General features: G+C 35.2%; 1 protein-coding gene across 1 annotated transcript in view; it reads right to left on the bottom strand.

Annotated features, from left to right (window-relative positions):
* Window positions 1–23,091, bottom strand: part of ACAP3 (ArfGAP with coiled-coil, ankyrin repeat and PH domains 3) — a 97,232-nt gene that overhangs the window by 35,572 nt on the left and 38,569 nt on the right. Inside the window, exons 6-11 of the mRNA XM_056508297.1 lie at window positions 21,062–21,245; window positions 10,144–10,188; window positions 8,750–8,845; window positions 6,374–6,448; window positions 3,869–3,880; window positions 2,853–2,965 (exon numbers count right to left, since the gene is read on the bottom strand). Of these exons, the coding sequence (XP_056364272.1) occupies window positions 2,853–2,965; window positions 3,869–3,880; window positions 6,374–6,448; window positions 8,750–8,845; window positions 10,144–10,188; window positions 21,062–21,245 (525 nt within the window). The remainder of the gene's footprint in view (window positions 1–2,852; window positions 2,966–3,868; window positions 3,881–6,373; window positions 6,449–8,749; window positions 8,846–10,143; window positions 10,189–21,061; window positions 21,246–23,091) is intronic.

Below are 23,091 nucleotides of genomic sequence, written 5' to 3'. Positions count from 1 at the left end.
TTACAATATTCTTATAAATGCACTTTAATTCCCCAAAATTTCTATAAATGCACTTCAATTTTTCAATATTGTTATAAATACATTTAATTCCTCTAATTTCCTATTAATTGTCTTAAATTTTTCAATATTGTTATAAATGCACTTTAATTCCTCTAATTTCCAATAAATGCACTTTAATTCCCCAAAATTTCTATAAATGCACTTCAATTTTTAATATTGTTATAAATGCACTTTAATTCTTCTAATTTTCTATAAATGCACTTTAATTCCCCAAAATTTCAATAAATGCACTTAAATTTTTCTATATTGTTATAAATACACTTAATTCCTCTAATTTCCTATAAATGCACTTTAATTCTTCTAATTTCCTATAAATGCACTTTAATTCCCCAAAATTTCAATAAATGGACTTAAATTTTTCAATATTGTTATAAATGCACTTTAATTCCCAAAATTTCAATAAATGGACTTAAATTTTTCAATATTGTTATAAATGCAATTTAATTCCCCAAAATTTCTATAAATCCACTTCAATTTTTCAATATTGTTATAAATGCACTTTAATTTCCCAAAATTTATATAAATGCACTTCAATTTTTTAATATTGTTATAAATGCACTTTAATTCCCAAAATTTCAATAAATGGACTTAAATTTTTCAATATTGTTATAAATACATTTAATTCCCCAAAATTTCTATAAATGGACATAAATTTTTCAATATTGTTATAAATGCACTTTAATTCCCCAAAATTTCTATAAATGCACTTCAATTTTTCAATATTTTTATAAATACATTTAATTCTTCTAATTTTCTATAAATACACTTTAATTCCCCAAAATTTCTATAAATGCACTTCAATTTTTCAATATTGCTATAAATACATTTAATTCCTCTAATTTCCTATTAATTGTCTTAAATTTTTAATATTGTTATAAATGCACTTTAATTCCTCTAATTTCCAATAAATGCACTTTAATTCCCCAAAATTTCTATAAATGCACTTCAATTTTTAATATTGTTATAAATGCACTTTAATTCTTCTAATTTTCTATAAATGCACTTTAATTCCCCAAAATTTCTGTAAATGCACTTAAATTTTTCTATATTGTTATAAATACATTTAATTCCTCTAATTTCCTATTAATTGTCTTAAATTTTTCAATATTGTTATAAATGCACTTTATTTCCCCAAAATTTTCTATAAATGGACTTAAATTTTTCAATATTGCTATAAATACAATTTATTTCCCCAAAATTTTCTATAAATTCACTTAAATTTTTCAATATTGTTATAAATAAACTTTAATTCCCCAAAATTTCTATAAATGCACGTAAATTTTTCAATTTCATTTGTTATAAATGCACTTTAATTCTTCTAATTTCCTATAAATACACTTTAATTCTTCTAATTTCCTATAAATGCACTTTAATTCCCCAAAATTTCTATAAATGGACTTCAATTTTTCAATATTGTTATAAATGCACTTTAATTCCCAAAATTTCAATAAATGGACTTAAATTTTTCAATATTGTTATAAATACACTTTAATTCCCCAAAATTCCTATAAATCCACTTCAATTTTTCAATATTTTTATAAATACATTTAATTCCTCTAATTTTCTATAAATGCACTTTAATTCCCCAAAATTTTCATAAATGCACTTCAATTTTTCAATATTGTTATAAATACACTTTAATTCCCCAAAATTCCTATAAATGCACTTCAATTTTTCAATATTTTTATAAATACATTTAATTCTTCTAATTTTCTATAAATATACTTTAATTCCCCAAAATTTTCATAAATGCACTTCAATTTTTCAATATTATTATAAATCCATTTAATTCCTCTAATTTCCAATAAATTCACTTTAATTCCCCAAAATTTCTATAAATGCATTTCAATTTTTCTATATTGTTACAAATCCATTTAATTCCTCTAATTTCCTATAAATTCACTTTAATTCCCGAAAATTTTCTATAAATCCACTTCAATTTTTCAATATTATTATAAATATATTTAATTCCTCTAATTTCCTATAAATACACTTTAATTCTTCTAATTTCCTATAAATGCACTTTAATTCCCCAAAATTTCAATAAATGGACTTAAATTTTTCAATATTGTTATAAATTCACTTTAATTCCCCAAAATTTCTATAAATGCAATTCAATTTTTCAATAATGTTATAAATACATTTAATTCCTCTAATTTCCTATAAAAGCACTTAAATTCCCCAAAATTTCTATAAATGGACTTAAATTTTTCAATATTGCTATAAATGCAATTTATTTCCCCAAAATTTTCTATAAATTCACTTAAATTTTTCAATATTGTTATAAATACATTTAATTCCCCAAAATTTCTATAAATGGACTTAAATTTTTCAATATTGTTATAAATACACTTTAATTCCTCTAATTACCTATAAATACACTTTAATTCTTCTAATTTTCTATAAATGCACTTCAATTTTTCAATATTGTTATAAATGCACTTTAATTCCCAAAATTTCTAAAAATGGACTTAAATTTTTCAATATTGTTATAAATGTACTTTAATTCCTCAAAATTCCTATAAATCCACATCAATTTTTCAATATTGTTATAAATACATTTAATTCCTCTAATTTCCTATAAATTCACTTTAATTCCCCAAAATTTTCTATAAATCCACTTTAATTTTTCAATATTATTACAAATCCATTTAATTCCTCTAATTTCCTATCAATCCACTCTCTTCTTCGGCAGCATCCTGCTCGTTTTTCCACTGTCAAAAATGACAAAAATTTGTCCAAATCCTCGAAAAATTTGTATTTTTTTTAAATTATTTTTATTTTTTGCTGACCTGTTCCAGGTTTTGAAGGCGTTGCTGGCTCTCTTGAACAGGTAACCCTCCATCACCACCCCGTTGGGGGCGTCCACGTTGAACTCCACCTTGGAGTCGTCGTAGGAGAAATCCTAAAAAAAAAAAAAATGGGAAAAAAAAGGTTAAAAAGCCAAAAAAATATGGGGGAAACGGGTCTGAAAATTTAATTTAATTTATGGGTTTTGATTTGGGAATTCTTTCCCTGTATTCTCATTTTTATGTGAATTTCAGGAAGGATTTTTACAAAATAATTTGATTTTATGAGTGAAAACCACAAGTTTTTGGTGTAAATATTGGAATTTGGCAGGGGGGAAACGTGTCTCAAAATTCAATTTATTTTCTGGGTTTTAATTTGGGAATTGGATCCAGGGATTCCCATTTTTATGTGAATTTTGGGAAGGATTTTTACTAAAAAATCCAATTTTATGAGTGAAAACCACAAGTTTTTGGTGGAAACGTGTCTCAAAATTCAATTTATTTTCTGGGTTTTGATTTGGGAATTCGACCAGTAGATTCCCATTTTTATGTGGATTTTGGGAAGGATTTTTACTAAAAATTCCAATTTTATGAGTGAAAACCACAAGTTTTTGGTGGAAACGTGTCTCAAAATTCAATTTATTTTCTGGGTTTTAATTTGGGAATTGGATGCATGGATTCCCATTTTTATGTGAATTTCAGGAAGGATTTTAACAAAATAATTTGATTTTATGAGTGAAAACCGCAAGTTTTTGGTGGAAACGTGTCTCAAAATTCAATTTATTTTTTGGGTTTTAATTTGGGAATTCTTTCCCTGTATTCCCATTTTTATTGGAATAAAATATTGGATTTCAGGAGGGATTTTTACTAAATAATTTGATTTTATGAGTGAAAACTGCAAGCATTTGAAAATTTAATTTTTTTTTTTTTTTTTTTTTTTTTTTTTAAAGTAAATACCCAGAGCAGGAAATCCTGAGGGATAAAAATTCCAAGGGGAAGGAAATTTGGGAATTACTCACCTGCAGGAGGGTCTGCAGGGCCAGGGCAGCAAGGAGGGAGAAAGGAAAAAAGGAGAAAAAAAAATAAATGAGTTTGGTATTTCTGCAAATAAAATAAAATAAAATAAAATAAAATAAAATAAAATAAAATAAAATAAAATAAAGTAAAATAATAAAATAAAATATAGTAAAATAAAGTATAATAAAATAAAATAAAATAAAGTAAAATAAAATAAGATAAAATAAAGTAAAATAAAATAAGATAAAATAAAGTAAAATAAAATAAAATGAAATGAAATAAAATAAAATAAAATAAAGTAGAATAAGATAAAATAAAATAAAATAAAATAAAATAAAATAAAATAAAATAAAGTAAAATAAAGTAAAATAAAATAATAAAATGAAATAAAGTATAATAAAATAAAGTATAATAAAATAAAATAAAATAAAATAAAATAAAATATAAAATAAAATAAAATAAAATAAACCAAAATAAAATAAAATAAAATAAAAAAGATAAAATAAAGTAAAATAATAAAATAAAATAAAATAAAATAAAATAAAATAAAATAAAATAAAGTAAAATAATAAAATAAAATATAGTAAAATAAAGTATAATAAAATAAAATAAAATAAAGTAAAATAAAATAAAATAAGCTAAAATAAGATAAAAATAAAATGAAATAAAATAAAATAAAATAAAATAAGATAAAACAAGATAAGATAAAATAAAATAAAATAAAATAAAATAAAATAAAATAAAATAAAATAAAATAAAATAAAATAAAGTAAAATAAAATAATAAAATGAAATAAAGTAAAATAAAATAAAGTATAATAAAATAAAGTAAAATAAAATAAAATAAAATAATCCTTGAGAAAGGTGGAAAATCTGAGATGTTCCCTCAATGAGGGCTCAAAGCTTGAAAAATTCTGTTTAAATCAAGGATGGAGATGGAATAAAATCCAGAAAATCCGGGAAAATCCAGGATTTGGGGAACTGGAGCCTCTTGGGACATCCAGAAAATTCAGAAATATTCTGGATTTGGGGATCTGAAGGCTCATGGAAAAATTAAAAAAATTCAGGAATATTCTGGATTTGGGGAGCTGGAAGCTCTTGGGACATAAAAAAAATCAGAAAATCCTGGATTTGGGAACTGGAGGCTCGTGGAGAAATCAAAAAAATTCTGAATTTGGGGAACTGGAAGCTCCCAGGGACATCCAGAAAAATTCAGGAATATTCTGGATTTCAGGAACTGGAATTCCCAGCAGCCCCCAGGCTTTTCCAGATCCAAAAAAATTCAGGAATATTTTGGATCTGGGGAACTGGAAGCTCTTGGGACATAAAAAAATTCAGAAAATCCTGGATTTGGGAACTGGAGGCTCGTGGAGAAATCAAAAAAATTCTGAATTTGGGGAACTGGAAGCTCCCAGGGACATCCAGAAAATTCAGGAATATTCTGAATTCCAGGAACTGGAATTCCCAGCAGCCACCAGGCTTTTCCAGATCCCAAAAAAATTCAGGAATATTCTGGATTTGGGGAACTTGAGGCTCTGGGAACATTAAAAAATTCAGGAATATTCTGGATTTGGGGAGCTGGAAGCTCCTGGGACATAAAAAAAATTCAGAAAATCCTGGATTGGGGAACTGGAGGCTCTGGGAACATCCAGAAAAATTCAGGAATATTCTGGATTTCAGGAACTGGAATTCCCAGCAGCCCCCAGGCTCTTGGGACATCCAGAAAATTCAGGAATATTTTGGATTTGGGGAACTGGAAGCTCTCAAGAACATCCAGAAAAATTCAGAAATATTCTGGATTTAGGGAGCTGGAGGCTCGTGGAGAAATCAAAAAAATTCAGGAATATTCTGGATTTGGGGAACTGGAAGCTCTTGGGACATAAAAAAATTCAGAAATTCCTGGATTGGGGAACTGGAAGCTCTCAGGGACATCCAGGAAAATTCAGAAATATTTTGGATTTGGGAACTGGAGGCTCTGGGAACATCCAAAAAATTCAGGAATATTCTGGATTTGGGGAACTGGAAGCTCTTGGGACATAAAAAAATTCAGAAATTCCTGGATTTAGGAACTGGAGCCTCTGGGAACATCCAAAAAATTCAGGAATATTTTGGATTTGGGGAGCTGGAAGGTCTGGGAGCATCCAAAAAAATTCAGGAATATTCTGGATTTGGGAAACTGGAAGCTCTTGGGACATAAAAAAAATTCAGAAATTCCTGGATTGGGGAACTGGAAGCTCTCAGGGACATCCAGAAAAATTCAGGAATATTCTGGATTTGGGGAACTTGAGGCTCTGGGAACATTAAAAAATTCAGGAATATTCTGGATTGGGGAGCTGGAAGCTCCTGGGACATAAAAAAAATTCAGAAATTCCTGGATTGGGGAACTGGAGGCTCTGGGTACATCCACAAAAATTCAGGAATATTCTGGATTTGGGGAACTGGAATTCCCAGCAGCCCCCAGGCTTTTCCAGATCCCAAAAAAATTCAGGAAATGGTTTTTGGCCTCACCCTCTGCTGGATCAGGGCGTGCTTGTGCTCCATCTCCCTCTTCTCCACGGCTGAGTCGATCACCAGCTGGTCCAGCTGGGGAAAAATGGGAAAAAAAGGGGAAAAGTCAGGATGGAAATCCAGGAAAACTGGGCTGGGGTGGCAGCAGAACATCCCAGTGCCCCAAATCCCCAAAAAGAGGGAAAGAAGAGGCAAAAAAAAAAAAAAATTGAAAAAAAAAGAGGTGAAAAGGAAGGGGAAGAGGTGAAAGAAGAGGGAAAAGGGGAAAGGAAGGAAAGAAAATAAGAGGGGAAAAGGATGGGGAAAAGAGGTGAAAGAAGAGGGAAAAGAGGAAAAAGGAAGGAAAGAAAAGGGGAAAAGGAGGGGAAAAGGAGGGGAAAAGGAGGGAACAAAGAAGTCAAAAAAGAGGTAAAAAGGTGGTAGAAAGAGCCCAAAATGAGGCAGAAAAAAGGCAAAAAGGGGCAAAAAGGAGGGAAAAAGGAGGGAAAAAGGAGGGGAAAAGGATGAAAAAAAGAGGAAAAAAGAGGGAAAAAGGGAAGGAAAAAGGAGGGAAAAAGAAGGGAAAAAGGAAGGAAAAAGGAAGGAAAAAAGGGAAAAAGGAGGGGAAAAGGAGGAAAAAAGGAGGGAAAAAGGAGGGGAAAAGGAGGAGAAAAGGAGGAGAAAATGAGGGGAAAAGGAGGAAAAGAGGAGGAAAAAAGGAGGGGAAAAGGAGGGAAAAAGAAAGGGAAAAGGAAGGAAAAATAAGGGAAAAGGAGCAGAAAGGAAGGCAAGAAAAAGGCAAAAAGGAGGGGAAAAGAGGGGAAAAGGAGGAAGAAATGAGGGAGGGAAAAAGAGAGAAAAGGGAGGCAAAAAGGAGGGAAAATGGGAAAAATGAAATAGGAAAAAGGTGGGGAAAAGGCAAAAAAAAAGAGGCAAAAAGGAGGGGGAAAGGAGGGAAAAAAGAAGTCAAAAAAGAGGTAAAAAGGTGGTAGAAAGAGCCCAAAATGAGGCAGAAAAAAGGGAAAAAGGGGCAAAAAGGAGGGAAAAAGGAGAAGAAAAGGAGGGGAAAAGCAGGGAAAAAGGAGGGGAACAGGAGGGAAAAAGCAGGGAAAAAGGAGGGAAAAAGGAGGAGAAAAGGAGGGAAAAAGGAGGGAAAAGGAGCAGAAAGGAAGGCAAGAAAAAGGCAAAAAGGAGGGGAAAAGGAGGGAAAAAGGAGGAGAAAAGGAGAAAAAAAGAGGGAGAAAAAAGAGGCAGAAAAGAGGCTAAAAAAAAAAGATAAAAAAGCCAAAATGAGGGAAAAAGGAGGGGGAAAGGAGGGAAAAAAGAAGTCAAAAAGGAGGTAAAAAGAGCCCAAAATGAGGAAGAAAAAAGGCAAAAAGGGGCAAAAAGGAGGGAAAAAGGAGGGGGAAAGCAGGGAAAAAGGAGGAGAAAAGGAGGGGAAAAGGAGGAGAAAAGGAGGGGAAAAGGAGGAGAAAAGGAGGAGAAAAGGAGGAGAAAAGGAGGGGAAAAGGAAGGAAAAAGGAGGGATAAAGGAGGGAAAGAAAGGGAAAAGGAGCAGAAAGGAAGACAAGAAAAAGGCAAAAAGGAGGGAAAAAGAGGGGAAAATGAGGAAAGATAAAGAGAGAAAAGGGAGGCAAAAAGGAGGGAAAATGGGAAAAAGGAAAGAGGGAAAAGGTGGGGAAAAGGCAAAAAAAAAGAGGCAAAAAGGAGGGGGAAAGGAGAGAAAAAAGAAGTCAAAAAAGAGGGAAAAAGAGCCCAAAATGAGGCAGAAAAAAGACAAAAAGGGGCAAAAAGGAGGGAAAAAGGAGGGGAAAAGGAGGAGAAAAGGAGGAGAAAAGGAGGAGAAAAGGAGGAGAAAAGGAGGAGAAAAGGAAGGAAAAAGGAAGGAAAAAGGAGGGGAAAAGGAGGGGAAAAGGAGGGAAAAAGGAGGGAAAAAGGAGGGGAAAAGCCCCTCCCCCGGAGCCCTTTTGGGATTTTGGGAGCCCCTCCCCGGGGGTTTTTGGGAGCCCCTCCCCCCCACATTTTTTGGGATTTTTGGAGCCCCTCCCCCCCCTTTTTTGGGATTTTGGGAGCCCCTCCCCCCGCATTTTTTGGGATTTTGGAAGCCCCTCCCCGGGGGTTTTTGGGAGCCCCTCCCCCCGCATTTTTGGGGATTTTGGGAGCCCCTCCCCCAGGGATTTTTTGGGTTTTTGGGATCCCCTCCCCCCGGGTTTTTTTGGGATTTTGGAGCCCCTCCCCCCGGAGATTTTTGGGGATTTTGGAGCCCCTCCCCCGCATTTTTTGGGATTTTGGGAGCCCCTCCCCCCGCATTTTTTGGGGATTTTGGGAGCCCCTCCCCGGGGGTTTTTGGGAGCCCCTCCCCCCGGTTTTTTTTGGGATTTTGGACCCCTCCCCCACCTCCGAGGCCAGTTTCTTCATGTAGGGCTCCAGCTGGTGCAGCAGCCCGTGGCCCTGCTGGAAGAAGGTGAACTGGGCGTGCATGAAGGACAACATCTGGAGAGAGAGAACAGCTGGATCAGGGAAACCCCAAACCCCTCTCCCAGTTCAAAAAAAAAATATTTAACTTTTTAGTTTGAATAAAAAAAAAATCTCTTTTTCTCAATTAAAAAAAAAAAAAAAGGGTTTTATTTTTTATTTATTACTTCCTTCAAACAATTTATTTTTTGGTTTTTTTCCTTCCACTTTCCTGAGGGTACAAAGTTCTCCTGGAGACAGAGAAAAAAAAAAAACCCAAATCTCTTTTTCTCAATTAAAAAAAAATGGGTTTAATTTTTTATTTTTTACTTCCTTGAATAAATTTATCTTTTTTTTTTCTCCTTCCACTTTGCTGTGGGCACAAAATTCTCTTGTGGCAAAGTAAAAAAACCCCAAATCTCTTTTTTCTCAATTTAAAAAAATTGATTTAACTTTTTATTTATTATTTATCTTTTTTTTTCTCCTCCCACTTTGCTGTGGCCACAAACTTCTCCTGAAGACAGAGAAAAAAAACCCCAAATCCCTTTTTCCCCAATTAAAAAAAATTGATTTAACTTTTTATTTTTTTTTAATTTTTTTTTCTCCTCCCACTTTGCTGTGGGCACAAAATTCTCCTGGAGACAGAGAAAAAAAAACCCCAAATCTCTTTTTCTCAATTAAAAAAAAATGGGTTTAATTTTTTATTTTTTACTTCCTTGAATAAATTTATTTTTTTTTTTCTCCTTCCACTTTCCTGTGGGCACAAAATTTTCCTGTGGCAGAGAAAAAAAACCCCAAATCTCTTTTTCCCAATTAAAAAAAATGAGTTTAACTCTTTATTTTTTACTTTCCTAAAGCAATTTATTTTTAATTTATTTTTTTTCCTCCCACCTTGCTGTGGGCAAATTAAAAACCCCAAATCTCTTCTTCCCAATAAAAAAAAATGAGTTTAACTCTTTATTTTTTACTTTCCTAAAGCAATTTATTTTTAATTTATTTTTTTTTCTACTCCCACCTTGCTGTGGGCAAATTAAAAACCCCAAATATCTTTTTCTCCAATAAAAAAATTAATTTAACTCTTTATTTTTTACTTTCCTAAATAAATTTATTTTTAATTTTTTTTTTTCTTCCTCCCACCTTGCTGTGGGCAAATTAAAAACCCCAAATATCTTTTTCCCCAATTAAAAAAAAAAATAAATTTAACTCTTTATTTTTTACTTTCCTACAGCAATTTATTTTTAATTTATTTTTTTTTCTTCCTCCCACCTTGCTGTGGGCACAAAGAAGGGAAATCACCCCCTGAAAACCCCCAAAAAAATCAGAATTTTCTCACTTACAGCATCCAGGATCTCAAATTTCTTCTTGGCCTGCAGCACGTTGATCTGTGGAAATAAAAAATTGAAAAATCTCCCAAATTTACTGGGAAACCCCAAAAAAAAATATAATTATTCCTGAATAATTCCAGTAGGAAATTGTGTGTAAAGTTGATTTTGGTGAGTTCCAGGTGGGATTAAAAGGTGAAATAAATGCAGAACCAGGGGGGGATTTTTCACCTGGACTGGATAAAATCATTTTATTTTTATTAGAGAGAAATGATAAATGATAAAATTATAAATGTTCATGATTAAATATTGAATATTTCCCTGGATTTTATCACCTGCACTGATTGAAATCCCTGCTGGGAAAAAATTTCCTTTATTTTCTTACTGAGAAATGATAAATTATAAAATTATAAATATCCAGTATAAAATAATGAACATTTCCCTGGATTTTGTCACCTGGATTGGTGGGGAAATATTTCCTTTCCTTCTTTTACTTAGAAATGATAAATTATATAATTATAAATGATAAATTATACAATTATAAAAGTTCATTATTAAATATTGATAATTTCCCTGAATTTTATCACCTGCACTGATTGAAATCCCTGCTGAGGAAATATTTTCTTTTTCCTTCTCTTATAGAGAAATAATCAATTATAAAATTATAAATGTTTAGTATGAAATCATGAACATTTCCCTGGATTTCCTCACCTGGACTGGTGGGGAAACATTTCCTTTCCTTCTCTTACTTTGAAATGATAAATTATAGAATTATAAATGATAAATGATAGAATTATAAATGTTCATTATTAAATAATGAAAATTGCCTTGAATTTTATCACCTGCACTGATTGAAATCCCTGCTGGGGAAACATTTCCTTGATTTCCTTACTGGGAAATGATAACCTATAAAATTATAAATGTTCAGTATAAACTAATGAACATTTCCCTGGATTTTCTCACCTGGACTGGTGAGGAAACATTTCCTTCCCTTCTCTTACTTAGAAATGATAAATTATACAATTATAAAGGTTCATGATTAAATATTGAACATTCCCCTGGATTTTATCACCTGCACTGATTGAAATCCCTGCTGGGAAAAAATTTCCTTTATTTTCTTACTGAGAAATGATAAATTCTAAAATTATAAATCTTCATTATTAAATATTGATAATTTCCCTGAATTTTATCACCTGCACTGGTCGAAATCCCTGCTGAGTAAATTTTTTTTTTTCCTTCTCTTACGGGCAAATAATAAATTATAAAATTTCCCAAATTCTGGGATTTTTGGGGCCAAATTCCACATGTGAACATTCCAGAGACCCAAACCCCAGACCTGCAGCACATAATTGCCCTGAATTTTATCACCTGCACTGGTTGAAATCCCTGCTGAGTAAATTTTTTTTTCCTTCTCTTACGGACAAATAATAAATTATAAAATTTCCCAAATTCTGGGATTTTTGGGGCCAAATCCCAGATGTGAGCATTGCAGAGACCTGCAGCACATAGTCCAGGGCCAGGTGCCTGAAGCATTTCCTGGTGATGATAACCTATAAAATTATAAATGTTCAGTATAAATTAATGGACATTTCCCTGGATTTTCTCACCTGGACTGGTGGGGAAATATTTCCTTTCCTTCTCTTACTTAGAAACAATAAATTATACAATTATAAAGGTTCATGATTAAATATTGAACATTTCCCTGAATTTTATCACTTGGACTGGTGGGGAAACATTTCCTTTCCTTCTCTTATTTAGAAATGATAAATTATAGAATTATAAATGTTCATTATTAAATATTGAACATTTCCCTGGATTTTATCACCTGGACTGGTGGGGAAACATTTCCTTTCCTTCTCTTACTTAGAAATTATAAATTATAGAACTGTAAATGTTCATTATTAAATAATGAACATTTCCCTGGATTTTATCACCTGGACTGGTGGGGAAACATTTCCTTTCCTTCTCTTACTGAGAAATGATAAATTATAGAATTATAGATGTTCATTATTAAATATTGATAATTTCCCTGGATTTTCTCACCTGGACTGGTGGGCACATGGTCTTTTTCCTTCTCTTACTAAGAAATGATAAACTATAAAATTATAAATGTTTATGATTAAATATTGAACATTTGCCTGGATTTTCTCACCTGGACTGGTGGGGAAACATTTCCTTTCCTTCTCTTACTTAGAAATGATAAATTATAAAATTATAAATGTTCATTATTAAATATTGATAATTTCCCTGGATTTTATCACCTGCACTGGTTGAAATCCCTGCTGAGTAAATTTTTTTTTTCCTTCTCTTACGGGCAAATAATAAATTATAAAATTTCCCAAATTCTGGGATTTTTGGGGCCAAATCCCAGATGTGAGCATTGCAGAGACCTGCAGCACATAGTCCAGGGCCAGGTGCCTGAAGCACTTCCTGGGGATGCTCAGGGTGCCTGGGGAAAGGTTTCCTTTATTTCTCTTAGAATAAAATTATAAATAAAATTATAAATGTTCATGGTTAAATAATGAACATTCCCCTGAATTTTATCACCTGCACTGATTGAAATCCCTGCTGGGGAAACATTTCCTTTATTTCCTTACTGATAAATGATAAATTATAAAATTATAAATGTTCATTATGAAATCATGAACATTTCCCTGGATTTTCTCACCTGGACTGGTGGGAACATTATCTTTTTCCTTCTCTTACTAAGAAATGATAAACTATAAAATTATAAAATATAAAATAACGAACATTTCCCCTCTGAGCTGCAGCTGCTGATTCATGATTGGGCGCCTCAGACCATCCCAAATTCTGGGATTTTTGGGGCCAAATTCCACATGTGAGCATTCCAGAGACCCAAACCCCAGACCTGCAGCACTTAATTGCCCTGAATTTTATCACCTGCACTGGTTGAAATCCCTGCTGGGGAAACGTTTCCTTTCCTTCTCTTACGGGCAAATAATAAATTATAAAATTTCCCAAATTCTGGGATTTTTGGGGCCAAATCCCAGATGTGAGCATTGCAGAGACCTGCAGCACATAGTCCAGGGCCAGGTGCCTGAAGCATTTCCTGGGGATGCTCAGGGTGCCTGGGGAAAGGTTTCCTTTATTTCTCTTAGACAGAATAAAATTATAAATAAAATTATAAATGTTCATGGTTAAATAATGAACATTTGCCTGGATTTTGTCACCTGGACTGGATGAAATAACTGCTGGGGAAACATTTCCTTTATTTCCTTACTGGGAAATGACAACCTATAAAATTACAAATATTCAGTATAAAATAATGAACATTTCCCTGGATTTTCTCACCTGGACTGGTGGGGAAACATTTCCTTTCCTTCTCTTACTTAGAAATGATAAATTATAAAATTATAAATATTCATTATTAAATATTGATAATTTCCCTGAATTTTATCACCTGCACTGATTGAAATCCCTGCTGAGTAAATTTTTTTTTTCCTTCTCTTACGGACAAATAATAAATTATAAAATTTCCCAAATTCTGGGATTTTTGGGGCCAAATCCCAGATGTGAGCATTGCAGAGACCTGCAGCACATAGTCCAGGGCCAGGTGCCTGAAGCACTTCCTGGGGATGCTCAGGGTGCCTGGGGAAAGGTTTCCTTTATTTCTCTTAGAGAGGAATGATAAATTATAAAATTATAAATGTTCATGGTTAAATAATGAACATTTGCCTGGATTTTGTCACCTGCACTGATTGAAATCCCTGCTGGGAAAAAAATTCCTTTATTTTCTTACTGGGAAATGATAAATTATAAAATTATAAATATCCAGTATAAAATAATGAACATTTCCCCAGATTTCTCACCTGGACTGGTGGGGAAATGGTTTTTTTCCTTCTCTTACTGAGAAATAATAAATTCTAAAATTATAAATGTTCATTATTAAATATTGATAATTTCCCTGAATTTTATCACCTGCACTGGTTGAAATCCCTGCTGAGGAAATTCTTTTTTTCCTTCTCTTACGGGCAAATAATAAATTATAAAATTTCCCAAATTCTGGGATTTTTGGGGCCAAATCCCAGATGTGAGCATTGCAGAGACCTGCAGCACATAGTCCAGGGCCAGGTGCCTGAAGCACTTCCTGGGGATGCTCAGGGTGCCTGGGGAAAGGTTTCCTTTATTTCTCTTAGACAGAATAAAATTATAAATAAAATTATAAATGTTCATGGTTAAATATTGAACATTCCCCTGAATTTTATCACCTGCACTGGTTGAAATCCCTGCTGGGGAAACATTTCCTTTATTTCCTTACTGGGAAATGATAAACTATAAAATTATAAATGTTCAGTATAAACTAATGGACATTTGCCTGGATTTTCTCACCTGGACTGGTGGGGAAACATTTCCTTTCCTTCTCTTACTAAGAAATGATAAATTATAGAACTGTAAATGTTCATTATTAAATATTGAACATTTCCCTGAATTTTATCACCTGCACTGGTTGAAATCCCTGCTGAGTAATTTTTTTTTCCTTCTCTTACGGACAAATAATAAATTATAAAATTTCCCAAATTCGGGGATTTTTGGGGCCAAATTCCACATGTGAACATTCCAGAGACCCAAACCCCAGACCTGCAGCACTTAATTGCCCTGAATTTTATCACCTGCACTGGCTGAAATCCCTGCTGAGGAAATTTTTTTTTTCCTTCTCTTACGGACAAATAATAAATTATAAAATTTCCCAAATTCTGGGATTTTTGGGGCCAAATCCCAGATGTGAGCATTGCAGAGACCTGCAGCACATAGTCCAGGGCCAGGTGCCTGAAGCACTTCCTGGGGATGCTCAGGGTGCCTGGGGAAAGGTTTCCTTTATTTCTCTTAGAGAGGAATGATAAATTATAAAATTATAAATGTTCATGGTTAAATAATGAATATTTTTCTGGATTTTATCACCTGCACTGATTGAAATCCCTGCTGGGGAAACATTTCCTTTATTTCCTTACTGGGAAATGATAACCTATAAAATTATAAATGTTTAATATGAAATCATGAACATTTCCCTGGATTTTCTCACCTGGACTGGTGGGGAAACATTTCCTTTCCTTCTCTTACTTAGAAATGATAAATTATACAATTATAAAGGTTCATGATTAAATATTGAACATTCCCCTGAATTTTATCACCTGCACTGGTTGAAATCCCTGCTGAGTAAAATTTTTTTTTCCTTCTCTTACAGAGAAATAATAAATTATAAAATTTCCCAAATTCGGGGATTTTTGGGGCCAAATTCCACATGTGAGCATTCCAGAGACCCAAACCCCAGACCTGCAGCACTTAATTGCCCTGAATTTTATCACCTGCACTGCTTGAAATCCCTGCTGAGGAAATTTTTTTTTTTCCTTCTCTTACGGGCAAATAATAAATTATAAAATTTCCCAAATTCTGGGATTTTTGGGGCCAAATCCCAGATGTGAGCATTGCAGAGACCTGCAGCACATAGTCCAGGGCCAGGTGCCTGAAGCACTTCCTGGGGATGCTCAGGGTGCCTGGGGAAAGGTTTCCTTTATTTCTCTTAGACAGAATAAAATTATAAATAAAATTATAAATGTTCATGGTTAAATAATGAACATTCCCCTGAATTTTATCACCTGCACTGATTGAAATCCCTGCTGGGGAAACATTTCCTTTATTTCCTTACTGGGAAATGATAACCTATAAAATTATAAATGTTCAGTATAAACTAATGAACATTTCCTCAGATTTTCTCACCTGGACTGGTGAGAAAATATTTCCTTTCCTTCTCTTACATAGAAATTATAAATTATACAATTATAAATGTTCATGATTAAATATTGAACATTTCTCTGGATTTTATCACCTGCACTGATTGAAATCCCTGCTGGGGAAATGTTTTCTTTTTCCTTCTCTTACAGGGAAATAATCAATTATAAAATTATAAATGTTTAAGATGAAATCATGAACATTGCCCTGGATTTTCTCACCTGGACTGGTGGGGAAACATTTCCTTTCCTTCTCTTACTTAGAATTGATAAATTATAAAATTATAAATATTCATTATTAAATATTGAACATTTCTCTGGGTTTTATCACCTGCACTGGTTGAAATCCCTGCTGAGTAAATTTTTTTTTTTCCTTCTCTTACGGACAAATAATAAATTATAAAATTTCCCAAATTCTGGGGTTTTTGGGGCCAAATCCCAGATGTGAGCATTGCAGAGACCTGCAGCACATAGTCCAGGGCCAGGTGCCTGAAGCACTTCCTGGGGATGCTCAGGGTGCCTGGGGAAAGGTTTCCTTTATTTCTCTTAGAGAGAATAAAATTATAAATAAAATTATAAATGTTCATGGCTAAATAATGAACATTCCCCTGAATTTTATCACCTGCACTGATTGAAATCCCTGCTGGGGAAACATTTCCTTTATTTCCTTACTGGGAAATGATAACCTATAAAATTATAAATGTTCAGTATAAAATATTGAACATTTTCTCAGATTTTCTCACCTGGACTGCTGGGGAAACATTTCCTTTCCTTCTCTTACTTTGAAGTGATAAATGATAGAATTATAAATGATAAATGATAGAATTATAAATGTTCATTATTAAATAATGAAAATTGCCTTGAATTTTATCACCTGCACTGATTGAAATCCCTGCTGAGGAAATATTTTTTTTCCTTCTCTTACACAGAAATAATCAATTATAAAATTTCCCCTGGGTGGGTGCCTCAGACCATCCCAAATTCTGGGATTTTTGGGGCCAAATCCCAGATGTGAGCATTGCAGAGACCTGCAGCACATAGTCCAGGGCCAGGTGCCTGAAGCACTTCCTGGGGATGCTCAGGGTGCCTGGGGAAAGGTTTCCTTTATTTCTCTTAGAGAGGGATGATAAATTACAAAATTATAAATGTTCATGGTTAAATAATGAACATTTCCCTGGATTTTCTCACCTGCACTGATTGAAATCCCTGCTGGGGAAACAATTTCTTTATTTCCTTACTGGGAAATGATAACCTATAAAATTATAAATGTTTAATATGAAATAATGAACATTTCCCTGGATTTTCTCACCTGGACTGGTGGGGAAACATTTCCTTTCCTTCTCTTACTTTGAAATGATAAATTATAGAATTATAAAGGTTCATGATTAAATATTGAACATTTCTCTGGGTTTTATCACCTGCACTGGTTGAAATCCGTGTTGAGTAAAATTTTTTTTTTCCTTCTCTTACGGACAAATAATAAATTACAAAATTTCCCAAATTCTGGGATTTTTGGGGCCAAATCCCAGATGTGAGCATTGCAGAGACCTGCAGCACATAGTCCAGGGCCAGGTGCCTGAAGCACTTCCTGGAGATGCTCAGGGTGCCTGGGGAAAGGTTTCCTTTATTTCTCTTAGAGAGGAATGATAAATTATAAAATTATAAATGTTCATGGTTAAATAATGAACATTTGCCTGGATTTTGTCACCTGCACTGATTGAAATCCCTGCTGGGAAAAAAATTCCTTTATTTTCTTACTGGGAAATGATAAATTATAAAATTATAAATATCCAGTATAAAATAATGAACATTTCCCCAGATTTCTCACCTGGACTGGTGGGGAAATGGTTTTTTTCCTTCTCTTACTGAGAAATAATAAATTCTAAAATTATAAATGTTCATTATTAAATATTGATAATTTCCCTGAATTTTATCACCTGCACTGGTTGAAATCCCTGCTGAGGAAATTCTTTTTTTCCTTCTCTTACGGGCAAATAATAAATTATAAAATTTCCCAAATTCTGGGATTTTTGGGGCCAAATCCCAGATGTGAGCATTGCAGAGACCTGCAGCACATAGTCCAGGGCCAGGTGCCTGAAGCACTTCCTGGGGATGCTCAGGGTGCCTGGGGAAAGGTTTCCTTTATTTCTCTTAGACAGAATAAAATTATAAATAAAATTATAAATGTTCATGGTTAAATATTGAACATTCCCCTGAATTTTATCACCTGCACTGGTTGAAATCCCTGCTGGGGAAACATTTCCTTTATTTCCTTACTGGGAAATGATAAACTATAAAATTATAAATGTTCAGTATAAACTAATGGACATTTGCCTGGATTTTCTCACCTGGACTGGTGGGGAAACATTTCCTTTCCTTCTCTTACTAAGAAATGATAAATTATAGAACTGTAAATGTTCATTATTAAATATTGAACATTTCCCTGAATTTTATCACCTGCACTGGTTGAAATCCCTGCTGGGGAAATGTTTTCTTTTTCCTTCTCTTACAGAGAAATAATCAATTATAAAATTATAAATATTTAATATGAAATCATGAACATTGCCCTGGATTTTCTCACCTGGACTGGTGGGGAAACATTTCCTTTCCTTCCCTTACTTAGAAATGATAAATTATAGAACTATAGATGTTCATTATTAAATAATGAACATTTCCCTGGGTTTTATCACCTGCACTGGTTGAAATCCCTGCTGAGTAAATTTTTTTTTTCCTTCTCTTACGGACAAATAATAAATTATAAAATTTCCCAAATTCTGGGATTTTTGGGGCCAAATTCCACATGTGAACATTCCAGAGACCCAAACCCCAGACCTGCAGCACATAATTGCCCTGAATTTTATCACCTGCACTGGTTGAAATCCCTGCTGGGGAAACGTTTCCTTTCCTTCTCTTACGGACAAATAATAAATTATAAAATTTCCCAAATTCTGGGATTTTTGGGGCCAAATCCCAGATGTGAGCATTGCAGAGACCTGCAGCACATAGTCCAGGGCCAGGTGCCTGAAGCACTTCCTGGGGATGCTCAGGGTGCCTGGGGAAAGGTTTCCTTTATTTCTCTTAGAGAGGAATGATAAACTATAAAATTATAAATGTTCATGGTTAAATAATGAACATTTGCCTGGATTTTGTCACCTGGACTGGATGAAATAACTGCTGGGGAAACAATTCCTTTATTTCCTTACTGGGAAATGATAAACTATAAAATTATAAATGTTTAATATGAAATCATGAACATTTCCCTGGATTTTCTCACCTGGACTGGTGGGGAAACATTTCCTTTCCTTCTCTTACTGAGAAATGATAAATTATAGAATTATAGATGTTCATTATTAAATATTGAACATTTCCCTGAATTTTATCACCTGCACTGATTGAAATCCCTGCTGGGGAAACGTTTCCTTTCCTTCTCTTACGGGCAAATAATAAATTATAAAATTTCCCAAATTCTGGGATTTTTGGGGCCAAATCCCAGATGTGAGCATTGCAGAGACCTGCAGCACATAGTCCAGGGCCAGGTGCCTGAAGCACTTCCTGGGGATGCTCAGGGTGCCTGGGGAAAGGTTTCCTTTATTTCTCTTAGAGAGGAATGATAAATTATAAAATTATAAATGTTCATGGTTAAATAATGAACATTTGCCTGGATTTTGTCACCTGGACTGGATGAAATAACTGCTGGGGAAACATTTCCTTTATTTCCTTACTGGGAAATGATAAACTATAAAATTATAAATGTTTAATATGAAATCATGAACATTTCCCTGGATTTTGTCACCTGGACTGGTGGGGAAGCATTTCCTTTCCTTCCTTTACATAGAAATGATAAATGATAGAATTATAAATATTCATTATTAAATATTGAACATTTCCCCAGATTTTCTCACCTGGATTGGTTGGGAAATATTTCCTTTCCTTCTCTTACAATTATAAAGGTTTCTTATTAAATATTGAACATTTGCCTGGGTTTTATCACCTGCACTGGTTGAAATCCCTGCTGGGAAAAAATTTCCTTTATTTCCTTACTGAGAAATGATAAATTATAAAATTATAAATATCCATTATAAAATAATGAACATTTCCCTGGATTTTGTCACCTGGACTGGTGAGAAAATATTTCCTTTCTTTCCTTTACATAGAAATGATAAATTATACAATTATAAAGGTTCATTATTAAATATTGAACATTTGCCTGGATTTTATCACCTGCACTGGTTGAAATTCGTGTTGAGGAAATTTTCTTTTCCTTCTCTTACACAGAAATAATCAATTATAAAATTTCCCCTGGCTGGGCGCCTCAGACCATCCCAAATTCTGGGATTTTTGGGGCCAAATTCCACATGTGAACATTCCAGAGACCCAAACCCCAGACCTGCAGCACTTAATTGCCCTGAATTTTATCACCTGCACTGATTGAAATCCCTGCTGGGGAAACGTTTCCTTTCCTTCTCTTACGGGCAAATAATAAATTATAAAATTTCCCAAATTCTGGGATTTTTGGGGCCAAATCCCAGATGTGAGCATTGCAGAGACCTGCAGCACATAGTCCAGGGCCAGGTGCCTGAAGCACTTCCTGGGGATGCTCAGGGTGCCTGGGGAAAGGTTTCCTTTATTTCTCTTAGAGAGGAATGATAAACTATAAAATTATAAATGTTCATGGTTAAATAATGAACATTCCCCTGAATTTTATCACCTGCACTGATTGAAATCCCTGATGGGGAAACGTTTCCTTTATTTCCTTACTGGGAAATGATAACCTATAAAATTATAAATGTTCATTATGAAATCATGAACATTTCCCTGGATTTCCTCACCTGGACTGGTGGGCACATGATCTTTTTCCTTCTCTTACTAAGAAATGATAAACTATAAAATTATCAATTAAAATAAATATTTCCCCTCTGAGCTGCAGCTGCTGATTCATGATTGGGCGCCTCAGACCATCCCAAATTCTGGGATTTTTGGGGCCAAATTCCACATGTGAACATTCCAGAGACCCAAACCCCAGACCTGCAGCACATAATTGCCCTGAATTTTATCACCTGCACTGGTTGAAATCCCTGCTGGGGAAACGTTTCCTTTCCTTCTCTTACGGACAAATAATAAATTATAAAATTTCCCAAATTCTGGGATTTTTGGGGCCAAATCCCAGATGTGAGCAGTGCAGAGACCTGCAGCACATAGTCCAGGGCCAGGTGCCTGAAGCACTTCCTGGTGATGCTCAGGGTGCCCGTGGCCTCCTCCACCTCGTGGGGTTTGTGGCGCGGCGCCTGCGCGTTCTTCACCAGCGACAGCTCCAGGTCCTCCCGCACACGGTCGAACTGCTTCTTGGTGTCCTTGAACTTCCTCACGTCCCTGGGGGGGAACAGGGGGAGAAATGGGGTTAGGAGGGGGGAAATGGTGTTAGGAGGGGGGAAATGGGAAAAAAGAGCAGAAATGGGGAGAAATTGGGGTTAGGTGGGGGGAAATTTGGGTTAAAATGGTGAAAATATGGAGAAATTTGGGGTTAGAATGGTGAAAATTGGGAGGAATTGGGGTTAGGAGGGGGAAAATGGGGAGAAATTGGGGTTAGAATGGTGAAAAATGGGAGAAATTGGGGTTAGGAGGGGGGAAATGGGGAGAAATTGGGAGGAATTGGGAGAAATGGGGAGAAATTGGGGTTAGAATGGTGAAAATGGGGAGAAATTGGGGTTAGGAAGGGGGAAATTGGGAGAATTTGGGGTTAGGAGGGGGGAAATGGGGAGAAATTGGGGTTAGGAGGGGGGAAATGGGGAGAAATTGGGAGAATTTGGGGTTAGGAGGGGGAAATGGGGAGAAATTGGGGGTTAGGAGGGGGGAAATGGGTTAGGAGGGGGGAAATGGGGAGAAATGGGGTTAGGAGGGGGGAAATTGGGAGAAATTGGGGTTAGAATGGTGAAAACGGGGAGAAATTGGGGTTAGGAGGGGGGAAATGGGAGAATTTGGGTGTTAGGAGGGGGGAAATGGGTTAGGAGGGGGGAAATGGGGAGAAATGGGGGGTTAGGAGGGGGGAAATTGGGGAGAAATTGGGAGAAATGGGAGTTAGGAGGGGGAAATTGGGTTAGGAGGGGGGGAAGTGGGGGAGAAATTGGGAGAAATGGGGAGAAATTTGGGTTAGAATGGTGAAAACGGGGAGAAATTGGGGTTAGGAGGGGGGAAAATGGGGAGAAATTGGGGTTAGGAGGGGGGAAATGGGGAGAATTTGGGGTTAGGAGGGGGGAAATGGGGAGAATTTGGGGGTTAGGAGAGGGGAAATGGGGAGAAATTTGGGTTAGGAGGGGGGAAATGGGGAGAAAAGAGGAGAAATGGGGAGAAATTGGGGGTTAGGAGGGGGGAATGGGGAGAAATGGGGAGGGGGGAGAAATGGGGAGAAATTGGGGTTAGGAGGGGGGAAATGGGAGAATTTGGGGGTTAGGAGGGGGGAAACGGGGAAGAAATGGGGAGAAATGGGGTTAGGAGGGGGGAAACGGGGAGAAATTGGGGGTTAGGAGGGGGGAAATTGGGAGAATTTGGGGGTTAGGAGGGGGGAAACGGGGTTAGGAGGGGGGAAATGGGGAGAAAAGAGGAGAAATGGGGAGAAATTGGGGGTTAGGAGGGGGGAATGTGGAGAAATGGGGAGGAATGGGGAGAAATTGGGGTTAGGAGGGGGGAAATTTGGGTTAGAATGGTGAAAATATGAAGAAATTTGGGTTAGGAGGGGGAAAATTGGGAGGAATTGGGGTTAGGAGGGGGGAATGGGGAGAAATGGGGAGAAATTTGGGTTAGGAAGGGGAAAATTGGGAAAAAAGAGCAGAAGTCAGGGTTAGGAGGGGGAAAAATTGGGAGAAATTTGGGTTAGGAGGGGGGAAATGGGGAGAAATTGGGGGTTAGAATGGTGAAAAAGGGGAGAATTTGGGGTTAGGAGGGCGGAAATTGGGAGAAATGGGAGTTAGGAGGGGGGAAATGGGGAAGAAAGAGCAGAAATGGGGAGAAATGAGGGTTAGGATGGGGGAAATGGGGAGAAATTGGGAGAAATGGGGGTTAGGAGGGGGAAAATTGGGGTTAGAATGGTGAAAATTGGGAGAAATGGGAGTTAGAAGGGGGGAATGGGGAGGAATGGGGAGAAATGGGGAGAAATGGGGGTGAGGAGGGGGAAAATTGGGAGGAATTGGGGTTAGAATGGTGAAAATGGGGAGAAATTGGG

Source organism: Oenanthe melanoleuca, chromosome 21 (genome assembly GCF_029582105.1).
Source record: "Oenanthe melanoleuca isolate GR-GAL-2019-014 chromosome 21, OMel1.0, whole genome shotgun sequence".
Classification (NCBI taxonomy): domain Eukaryota; kingdom Metazoa; phylum Chordata; class Aves; order Passeriformes; family Muscicapidae; genus Oenanthe; species Oenanthe melanoleuca.
This window is presented reverse-complemented; position numbering and strand designations above follow the sequence as displayed.